The sequence below is a fragment of the Myotis lucifugus genome, unplaced genomic scaffold (assembly GCF_000147115.1).
Source record: "Myotis lucifugus unplaced genomic scaffold, Myoluc2.0 scaffold_1, whole genome shotgun sequence".
Classification (NCBI taxonomy): domain Eukaryota; kingdom Metazoa; phylum Chordata; class Mammalia; order Chiroptera; family Vespertilionidae; genus Myotis; species Myotis lucifugus.
In genome coordinates, this window is record NW_005871049.1 from 18,968,364 (window position 1) to 18,980,666 (window position 12,303).

General features: G+C 35.5%; 1 protein-coding gene across 2 annotated transcripts in view; it reads right to left on the reverse strand.

The window, feature by feature from the left end:
- Nucleotides 1-12,303, reverse strand: part of LRBA (LPS responsive beige-like anchor protein) — a 546,641-nt gene that overhangs the window by 61,260 nt on the left and 473,078 nt on the right. For both annotated transcript variants that reach the window (XM_014455776.2, XM_023754983.1), the window contains one exon: nt 6,020-6,187. In XM_014455776.2, the coding sequence (XP_014311262.1) occupies nt 6,020-6,187 (168 nt within the window). The remainder of the gene's footprint in view (nt 1-6,019; nt 6,188-12,303) is intronic.

Consider the following 12,303-nt stretch of genomic DNA (forward strand, 5'->3'; position numbering starts at 1 on the left):
TATATACAATATTAAATCCTTATGTTGTACACCTGAAACTAATATAACATATGTCAATTATACTTCAATTTTTTAAAAATGCAAAAAAAAGAGATGCTATGTTAGGAAAACAGATTTAAAAAAAAAAGGTAAAGGAAGAGGAAAAGGGAAAAAAAATAGAACCAAAGACAGAGAAATAAAGGAGAGTAAAGAGAATTTTTAGATAAATAGCTAAAGATAAGAATATATCCTTTAGTTGGAGGTCACAGATATTTGAAAACATTAGCATATTTGCTTGAAAAATAATTCTTTCAGCTGTGTGATCTATGCAAATGCAGACAATGTTGTATATTGATAACCCAGCTGTTTTCTAAAAATTAAAAACAACATAAAAGTTTAATGTGCTGCAGGCTGTTTCTCTGATTACTCTTTGTCCTCTTACGGTTATTATTTCTTTCGTTTAGTGCCTTTTTTATAGAGAGATTATTTTTATGATCACTTATTATACCATATGCATTAACCATTCACTCTAGAATAAAAGTTTCTCAAGTAGAAGGGGAAGGCATGACTTGTACGTAGACAACTTGCTTCTGGGCATGACTGTGTGAACATCTAAGTGTCCCAAATTAACATTAAAATGTTAATTTTAATGTTAATGTGACCAGAAATATGCAATATATAGCTACTGAACAGAAATAAGTCTAGTGTAGTCTGCTTTTAATACTAGAAAGGCACAAATCTATGCTGGAACCATTACTGTGGTTTTGCAGAAATAATCCTATAGAATAAAAGGCTAATATGCAAATCGACCGTATAGCAGAATGACTGGTTGCTATGATGTGCACCGACAACCAGGGGGCAGATGCTCAATGCAGGAGCTGCCCCCCTGGTGGTCAGTGTGCTCCCACAGGGGGACTGCCAATCAGCCTGAAGCCGGCTCATGGCTGGCGAGCGCAGAGGCGGTGGTGGGAGCCTCTCCTGCCTCTGCGGCAGGCGGACATCCCAAGGGCTCCTGGACTGCGAGAGGGTGCAGGCCAGGCTGAGGGACCCCCCAGTGCACAAATGTCATGCACCAGGCCTCTAGTGTTTTAATATAAGTCAAGTATATGCGCAAATCTATTAATATTGAAGATGTTACAGCATCTCAGAGGAACGAGATTCTGAAGAAAAGATGGTGTAGCCTGAAGATGGGGGTGGAAGTAAATTAGGAGATGGCAATAGTGAGAGTTTTACAATTGGCAGGAGGCCTGTGACAAGACTTGACTTGGAGGCTGTGCAGGCATGTGGTTGGCTAGGGCAGCGGTTCTCAACCTGTGGGTCGCGACCCCTTTGGCGGTCAAACGACCCTTTCACAGGGGTCGCCTAAGACCATCCTGCATATCAGATATTTACATTACGATTCATAACAGTAGCAACATTACAGTTATGAAGTAGCAACAAAAAGAATTTTATGGTTGGGTCACAACATGAGGAACTGTATTTAAAGGGCCAGAAGGTTGAGAACCACTGGGCTAGGGTGAGAGCAGTGGGACCTGCTTCCCTGGGTCTCCGTTTATAGCTTTGCTCCACTATCAAGGTTTAGAAGGAAACAGTGTGTATGAGGGAAGAGGCCCTCTGAAACAGTGCCTACTACCCCCAGGCACTCTGAATCCCCTCACCCAGCCTTATTTTCTTTGTATCACTTAATACTAAATAAAATTAGTCTTTACTGTTGATTTTCTGTGCACCCCATTAGAAAGTGAGCTCCCTGAAAGAAGGGACTTTGTCTGATTTTCTTGTTTATCACTGTATTTTCAGCACCTTGAACAAAATGAGTATTTGTTGAATAAGTGAATGAATAATGAATAAAAGAATAAACTGTCCCAATTCATCAGCCCCTCCTTATCTATCCAAACTAGCCTAGATCCTCCATTACAGTAGTATTCCTTTAACAATATCATCAATCACCCTTCCACATTCAATCCTTTTTTACATATTCCACCATACTTCATGGCAAAATCCCCCCCCCCCTCTCTCTCTCTGTCTCTGTCTCTCTCTCTCTCTCCCTGCATATATACTTTGCACACACACACACACACACACACACACACACACACACACACCTTCTCTATTAAGCTTTTTCCTACACCTGCTCTCTTGCTGTTGAGAACACAGGAGAAACCTAGTGGAAAGAAAATATTTATTTATTTATTTATTTTTTTTTTTTAAAATATATTTTATTGGTTTTTTACAGAGAGGAAGGGAGAGAGATAGATAGAGAGTTAGAAACATCGATGAGAGAGAAACATCGATCAGCTGCCTCCTGCACATCTCCCACTGGGGATGTGCCCGCAACCCAGGTACATGCCCTTGACCGGAATCGAACCTGGGACCTTTCAGTCCGCAGGCCGTTGCTTTATCCACTGAGCCAAACCGGTTTCGGCAAAAATATTTATTTATTTATTATTGGGCATTTGTTAAATACCCATCACTATGTTAAGCATGTCCATAAGTATTATCTCAAATCCTCATAATCTTCCTGCCTTCCCACCCCATTCATGCACACTTTCTCATACTGGTCCCCAGGCTAACCTCTTTAATCTCAGACAAGGCACTACTGTTCTCTGCTGCCCAGGGCTTATCTGTGTTCTGGATTTTGTTCCTGTCCTCTTTCTCACAGAGCTTGGTAGTCTATTATGAGCTTTCTTTACTGTATGCTTGACATCTTTCCTCTTCTTGGATCTTTTTAATAAACACAGAAACATGGTCAAATATCTACCCACTTAAAAAAAATCTCTTAAAGTACTTCTAAAAAATTTTAGTTTAGATTTTACCTTTCCCCATGGGGGAGGGGGGAATCATTTGAAAGGAAAGGGTCCGACCTCTCTCCCAATATCCAGAAAGGAAGGGAGGGGGATAGGAAACTTTTAGTAAAATAAATAAATGCAAATCTATATACTAAAAACAAAAAAAACACACACAACAACAACAAAAAAACAGCTCTCCCTTAGAGTGGCTGCTAATGGGTATGGGGTTTCTTATTGTGGTGACAAAAATTAAATTGTGGTGATGCTTGTAAAACTGTGAGTATACGAAAAGCTATTATATTGGACATTTTAAATGGGCGAATTGTGTCAAATGTGAGCCAAATCTCAATAAAGCTATTAAAAATTCTCCCTTCAATTATTTCCTTTCCCACTGTGTTTACTTGCTCAGCAACCATTCACAGCACAGCCCTGTACTGTCTAAGTTACTTTCTCTAAGGTCACCAAGGATTCTGAGAATAACCCAATGGGTACTTTTCAGTTCTTATCTGTTCAATCTTCTAGACATGTTCTAAAAAACAATACATGTGGTGTTGTAACCAACCTTCAACCTTCAATCCACTGCCTTATAAAATACAGGTAAAAATACTTTTTATGGCACTGAAGTTCCTTGGTGGTCTGGCTCCTATCTCTATCATCTTATCACTTTCAGTTCATTCATTCTCCAGCTATGATCTCTTTCATCTATGTGTACATATCCTTTGCTCATGACTCTACCCAATATTCTTATTCATCTTTCAATGTACAGCCCCAGCCTCTCATTTCTCAGAAAACATGCCTGGATTCTCCTGCCTGGGTTTAGTACCAATCCTCTATCCTTGTACATACATACAGTGTGCTTAACCCTATACTGAATTTATTACAGCATATTATACTTGTTTACCCACCCGTATTTCCCCACTAGACAGTGAACTCCAGCTGATGAGGGCAGGGCCTTCAACTCTTTAACCTCATTACACAATTTGGGTTTAGTGAAAGGTTGTTGAAAAAGGAATGAATTAATGACTTACTCTTGTTTTGTTTCTCCTTGGTTCACTTCACAGTGAACTCTGCATGGGTCCTCTAGGAAACGGTCTCTAATAACTTCTCTGGTGTTAACATTGTATGATTCTTTCTATGATGTAATCAGCAATTCCTATTCTTTTTACAGTTGTGTTTCCTAGCCCAGGGATTTAACAGTGAACAACACAAGGGAAGGAACTAACACTTGCTGAGTACTTATGATGGTATAGGGACCACTAGGCACTTAGCATGCGCTATACCTCATATAATTCTCTAGGGCACTGGTTCTCAACCTTCTGGCCCTTTAAATACAGTTCCTCATGTTGTGACCCAACCATAAAATTATTTTCGTTGCTACTTCATAACTGTAATGTTGCTACTGTTATGAATCATAATGTAAATATCTGATATGCAGGATGGTCTTAGGCGACCCCTGTGAAAGGGTCGTTCGACCGCCAAAGGGGTCGCGACCCACAGGTTGAGAACCGCTGCTCTAGGGGGTGGGCATTATCACACCAATTCTATGTCTGATGGAAATGGAGTCTCAGGCAGATTCATGTCATACAACTAGTAGACATCAGGGCCAGGAATGAAATCCACATTTATTGACTGGTTGTCTGTCCGTTTCTTTACTCTACTATATCACACTGCACTGTGCCACAGGATTTAGCATTATGATACAGAATGGCTATAATAAAAGATGATCACATTTGTTAAGTAACATTCAGAAAGCTTTGTAGAACAACAGTATGGTGATTGCCAGAGAGAAAGGGAGGTGGGTGGAGGTAGAAGAAGGTAAAGGGGGGTTTAAATGGTGACGGAAGGAGACTTGACTTAAGGTGGTGAATACACAATACAATATACAGATGATGTATTATAGAATTGTACACCTAAAGCCTATATAATTTTATTCACCAATGTCACCCTAATAAATTCAAGAAAAAGAAAAAGAATTGGCTAGACATGTTACATAAAAAAAAACTTTGTGAATTAATCATATATATTTATATAAATAGTACTAAGTAATGAAGTGATATATTCTTTCAAACACATCAGGTACCTACCATACTTAGAACACAGCAAGCCACATTATTAGAATGCATGCTGAATCTAATATAAATATATGTTTATATAGCACCCTATATAATAAAAGCATAGTATGCAAACTGTCCCCTCGACTGGGAGTTCGTCCAGGAATTCGACCAGAGGGTGAGGCCAGCTGGGGGAAGGGAGGGAGGCCCTGGCCGGTGGTGGTGGCAGGTGGCTGGAGGAAGGTGCGAGGGACCTTACCAGTGCATGAATTTCGTGCACTGGGCCTCTAGTAAAATATAAACATAAATTAAGGTGTGATGAGTGTGATGAGTGCTTATTATGCACTGTCAACATGACCAGGTCATACACAGAATTATAAAGGGATGTACTGAGTACTGGTGAAAAATGACAAACCTTACTTATTACACATAATGTTCTCTTTAAAGTGATTATGCTAAGCAAAATAAGCCAATCAGAGAAAGATAAGTATCACATGATCTCACTCATCTGTGGAATCTAATGAACAAAATCAACTAATGAACAAAATAGATCCACAGACATAGCAGCATGGAACAGACTGCCAAATCTCAGAGGGAAGGCAGGGGTGGGTGGGAAGAGATCAACCAAAGAACTTGTATGCAATATATGCATAACCCACGGACACTGACAATAGTGTGGTGAAGGCCTCGGAGGTGTGGGTACAGGGTGGAGGGGTCAATGGGAAAAAACAAAGGGGACATCTGTAAGACTTTCAAGAATAAAGATAATGTATGAAAATGTTAGATTTCATTCCTACTATTACCATCTATGGCTATACAGGTACTTATGTATCATATATAAATGTGTGTTTTATCACATTTAAATAGATATATGCTTACAGTCTTAGTTCTTTATTAAATTATTTACCTAACACTTTAAATAAGTGAGTAGCCTTCAAAGTTATAAAAATTATAAATATTATTATTTATCCCTTCATGGTTTCAGCTTGAAGAAGCTCTCATTTTTTTATTGAGTCAAGCATTTTATTAGAAGAAAGTCCTGGGTTCAAGTCCCAACTAAGTCTCTAACTGGAAGGTTATCCTGCTTAAGATACTTCATCCACCTGGTTTCAGTTTCATCTTTAGTCAAATGAAAGTAGGAGGAAGATGACATCTAGTACCTTCTAGTCTAAAGACACCTGTTAGCCCCAGTCAGGTAATTACCTCTCTCAGCACAGGATCAGTTATTGAATTCAGGTTGACAGCTCCTTCATAGGTCAGGTAATAGAACACATTGAGGGATCGAACAGCCTCTGGTCCTTGCTGTTTATAGCCAAAAATGAGATCAATCCACTGGTGAAGTTGGCAGGAAACAAATTCACTCTCCAGAGCCTGAAAAAGGGTATAGGTTGTATTATTATGCTGAATTCTATTTTTAAAATATGTAGAGAAATTGAGAACAAGCAGTAAAGTTTGATGCTAAATTTACTGTGAACAGACTAAGTCTGATGTCCTATTTTCCACCAGAATCTGTTCTCCCTTATTTACAATGAGAGGCCTGGTGCATGAAAATTCATGCACTGGAGGTGGGGGGTCCCTCAGCCCGGCCTGCCCCCTCTCACAGTCTGGGAGCCCTCAAAGGTGGAAGGTGACCCGGCGATCAGGGGAAGGTGATGCCCCTATCACACTTCTGCTGCTGCCACTGTCAGCAGCACAAGCCTCGGCTGGCCCTGGTTACCTGCACCTCGGGCTGGCCCTGGGTGGCTGGGGGGCTGAGGGGACTGGGCGCCGCCATCTTGTGGCTGTGGGTGCTGCCATCTTTGAGGGCGTGGCAGTCATTAGCATATTCCCTCCTTATTGGCTGTGGGTGCCGCCATCTTTTGCAATGGTGTGAGGGTCAATTAGCATATTCCCTCTTTATTAGACAGGATTAGAGTCTTTCCAGCATTTGTCATGCTGAATTGTAATAGATTGCTACCATTAACATTTTGGTGTTATTCTACTATACTGTGAGTAAGCACAGTGAAGACCAGGGATGAGATTCTGTCTTGGTCACATAACTCAAGGCCTGACAGGTACTCAATTCATGCTTCAAAGATAGGTCATATAATGTAAAGGCTACTGTAGGACAGCAAATGTGAAAACATTAAAAATTTACTGTCTACTTAGAATATTTATAATTTTTCTAAATACTGTATAAACATTTTTTTTGTTTACTGCATGTGACAACTGTAACCAAATCATTTAGTTATTTCAACTGAATTTTCATGCCAACAAATGAGATCTTAGGAGGGATACTTATAATTACTGAATTATTATTCTAGGTATTAATATCAAATGAGTCCAAATTATCTGATTCTGGTAACATAACAGTGTCCAATAAATAATGAATGAACTTAATCAAGTATTCAGTCGAAATGCTGGGCACAGATCCACTCCAGATCATTACATTCCCAGTTACGGGCACTGTACCTAAAACACAATAGATGCCAATGTTTGCTAAATTTAATGAAGTTAAAAATAAGAGTTTAAGAAAACTGGAGACATTATTGAGGTATTTATATTTATATTATTTATTATTGTTCAATATTATTCCAACATGAAAGTTTAGTATTATGGACCACTTTATCTCTGATTCAAATCAGAGATCTCTCAAACTCAAACTTTGAAGAGTGAACCAAAGTGTACCAAGTTTTATCAGGTTACGTGTCTCATTGAAATTCTTACTTTTAGAATAATAAGTGTATGGCTATGATGTGTTTTGGTGTGACTTGCTATGTTATCAATATTTTAAAAAGAAGTCTGTTGTTTTTAAAACAAAATTGACTAACTTCTATAGCAAGCAATGAGTAAGAAATAAACTATCTCGTCACAAAATAAGTTCCTATTAGTTCACAGGTGTAGACTTGTGCAACTATTTGGTTTATTAAAATAAATGCCTAAGAATAAGAAAGATGTTTATGGCCAAATCCAAATATATTTCCTTTAATAATATTTAACTTTGCTTCACAATATATGGCGTACTTTAAAATATAAAAAACAATTCTGTAAATAAAACTCTAGTCAATTCTCATATTGCAAAGTGTACCTGAAAAAAAAGTATACCTAAAAATAATTTAACATGTTTCAATAGTGAAAGTTACTATTTTAGACATTTATTGTAAAACTCGTATTTAAAAATTTAGTAAATAGCTAACAGAGCACAAGACTGCTTCATATTTTATTTGACATAAGAAGAGAATGGCTTGTAATAACTTTATGAGAACACAAAACTGCTTCATATTTTATTTGACATAAGAAGAGAATGTCTTGTAATAACTTTAAATAAATTTCTATTTTAAGTACGTGGATTTAAAAAAATTAATCCCCAAATCCAGGAACTATTAATGCAAGTTGCACCCCAAAGTGATACGTTTGTTTCATTAACTCAGGCCTTGGGTAGGAATGGGGGGTGGGAACATGTTTAAAGTGACACATAAAAACAGCAATTGTCTTAATTTGTGTGCAGTGCACTCCACACAAAAGCCCTAAATATGTTCAAATTAGAGCAAGCTGCTTGATTGTCACTACAGTCTCATGTCACATTAATGCATGACAAACATTAAACCATACACTTAAATGGCAATTTATATCATTTAAATGTTTACTGCCAGACTAGCTCATCACTCATTTAAATGTGACTTTCTGACAGCTAATTTCAGTTAATTTTCTCCAATTCACTTAATTAGAACTTTCAATCAGGGAAGAACCTCTACATATCTTTGAGATTACATCCTTTTTATTTGTTCAAAATTTGAGTCCATAAACTGCTGAAAAGCTCTGCATGTAATAGATTAGCATGTAATATCTGAATCTACAAAGAAGGTGCGACCATATGAAGCAAACTCACAGTATGTACTCTCGGAAAGAACCTACACTTATTTATGTAAATAATACTCTCGCCAGTAGTTTAAATAAAAAACGTTTAGTTCATATACACACATTATTGAAACTATAAAAACCCTGCATCCAAGCTAATTAAAAATTAATGATTTCAAAATTGTTTAATAAGATAAAACAGTCAGGAGTCTCCCAAGTGTCCATGGTATTGTGATTTGAAACTATAAAATTCTAGAAGGCTCAGCAAATGACAAAGTACAAATGAATTTTCTCAATATTAAAGCCCTAAAAACCAGAGCAATTTTATTTTGCTGTCATCAAACAAAGAATTGTCTTACTAATGTTGATTACTTTTTTATGCATATTCAAAATGTTGAAGTTGGTTAGATTTAGATGCTTAAACCTTGATACCACATCACAATGTTAAGCAAAAATGCTGAATTTAAAGACACTGTGCTCACACTGTACCATAAACACACGCACAGAGATGACTCCAGTGTCATGGTTCAGCCCTCCCCTTTCAATATCATACTGGTCAGTCCTTAAGGGGTTGGCCAGTACCATGGAATGATTGGCAACATCTTTGCAGAGGTTGATAAACACATTGCCTTCATGAATAAATTTTAAACATTTAAAGACTACACTAAAAATCTCATTAACTGTCCTCAAGCATTTCTTGCAATATACTAAATGCTTTAAAAAAAAAAAAAGAAAAAAAAAGAACCGCTAGTTAAGGATATAAGAGAATTCCAAAAACTTTTAGTACATTTCAGTAAAAAGTCACTTCAGGACTTTAACATTCTTTTGATATCAGCGAATGACAACTGCCTAACCAAAAGTATTTAATATAAATGGACTTACTAAGGACTTGAGGGAAGAGGTAAAGACAAGAAGGGGGAAAGAAATTGTTGAGGAAAAAAAAATACAAGTAATTCAAAATAGAATACCCTGGGATTACATTTTATAACTTTTGTTTTTGAGAGTCAAAAAACATAAATCATAAAACATATTAAAAATTCCTTAAATCCCTTTTTATATGTTAAGATTGTTAAAAATACTCTATATAAAATACTTATTTATATCCACATTTTTAGTCACAAATAAATAAAAACATGCCAGTGGAATGTTAAGCATTTGAGGTTTTTCAAAGCCTTTAGGACAGGCAGTCCTCATTAAGGTTGGAGTTAAATATGGTTTGCAGCTAGGGGATAGTAACAGGCTTCCCATGCTGCTCTCAAACCTAACCAATCAGTTGTTAGTACTCCCCTAGCAGGCTGAATACATCATTTACATCCAATGTGTGCTCTGAGTAAAATTTGTAAACAAGAAAATCCACTAAAATGTCCAACACAATATAATAATATCCAACTCATCTGAGTTATTATAAAATAAATCAGTGACTAATGTCCAATTGTTAAGGATCAAATAAGACTATGAAAAGACTATCATATGAAGCCTCACACAAATTGTCAATCCAATCCAGGGGGACTCATATTAGTCTTGACAAACTGTCTGGGGGTTGATATCTGTTTTTTTAATGAGATCTATTATACAAAGACTAAAATACTTTTTTAGATATGCTAAAAAGTACAGTAAACAGATGTCAAATACAACACTTATTAGTAACTTTTATTTGCTTGATACCCATGCAGAACATAAAAAATAAACCTTTAATATTTTAAAGATAATAGTAAATTATTCATAAATAACTCGTTTGTATAACCCTGTGTCAGAAATCATTATAACATATATGAATATGTCTAACAATAAATCTCATTGAAAAAATGTAATCTGTTTTCATGAAACTAACCCATTAAGGAGATGAATTATTTATTGGTAAAAAAATGTTATATAAAATTATTTTTGTTTCCTACAGTGGGGTCAAATAATATTATAACTTCCATAGAAATAGTTTGCTTTTTCCAAGAAACTCTAAGCTATTTGAGAATAAAAAGGCTAAAATAAAAGGCATTAATCATGTGTTTAACCCATGCATGGCTGAGAGATACTCTAGCAATTTCCTTTTATTTTCAAACAATCAAATTTTCATTAATGTAAAAATGACATAAAATCAAGCATATCAATTTCAATTAACAAAAGAAATTATATGTTAATTGTTTACCTCAAGACCAGGAAAACTTAGTTGTATATTATGTTTCTCATACTTATAACTCCAAATGTTTATTTATATTTTGCTGAATGTTCTCATACCATACCATTTAAAAGAAAACAACTAAATAAAAGCTACTGACATCTTAGGATAAATGATTTTTATTAAAAAAATCAAACAAAACAAGTAAATATTACTTATAAACCTTAAGTGTAGAAATAACCAGCCCAGATACACATTTCTGCACACCTTTACCACTACTTGCATGCCCAAGCTTCTGGAAGGCCCTATTCAGTTGTGAGATATAAAACCCTATAGCTTGAAGTTTCAAATAAAAAAATAAAAATCACTAACTCTCTTGACTTGATATGTATTATAAAATGCATTAAATCATATTTTTAATGGAAGAAAAAATAAAAATTTGTCTTATAAAATTTTAATTGTGCTTATAATTAAGAGAATTCATTTGAGTGTAGATAGTGACATGTTTCAAAGGAGTTAATGTTTGGATTGGCAAAAATGTAATATACAACATTATGGACTCGGAATTTTAAGTATTTTTCATTTCAAATACATGTAATACAGCCTTCTACGCACACACACATACACACACACATATTTAAAATGAACTGGTCTGTTATGTTTGCATGTGCTGGATTTCAAACACTAGTGGTAATGTTTCCTTAACATTGATATATGACCTTTGTAATTTACATTGAAGAAAGCTGTTTTTTTCAGCCTAATTAGAACTGTTTCAAATTTTCCTGCTAAATATATGATATAAAGTCCTTTCAACTTTTTTATTCTAGAGTTTCTTTCCATGTCAACTTTGTTCCAATCAAAATATGCTTTGAATTAAATGATTTTGATTGAATATGTGGATCACATTTCACTTCTAAGATTTAAAGTCCAAAAAGGAAAAGTTTAGCCTGTTCAAACAAAGCAAGAGCAGCCACTTTGCGGAAAGCTATTCACATTTAAGAAGACTGACAAATTGTTTGTGTGCACCATTAGGTCTAGTTTCTGCAATAGTTGCCAGATTTCCTGTCTCTCTAATAAGATACTTTAACTCCTTAAATGCTGGCTCTGAATTTGTGATGAATCCAAGTAACTTTAGCAAATTTTCAGTTTCTTTCTTTGAAATAAATGGAATGAATAGAAAATTAGTTGTTATATCAAAAAATTTCAAGAAACGAAAGTCACAGAAAAATCAACATATTTTCATCATGAACAGATATGGATTTTGAATATAAATATGCTTTCCAAATAGAATTATTCAAAAGTGGCAAATCCACATTAATCCCCATTTTCTTTAAAATATGCATTAATTAACCAATTAAGGATTACCTTTTCAGGTAAAACACAACAGTGAAAACATTAAAATGCTGATATAATATACTAACAGGAGTTAACATTCTCCCTATTGATTACAATACATCACCATGCTTCAGAATCCAGATATTTACCTTAATATAAATATATAACAAAAATGTAAATCAAAATTTTATACTATTTACAA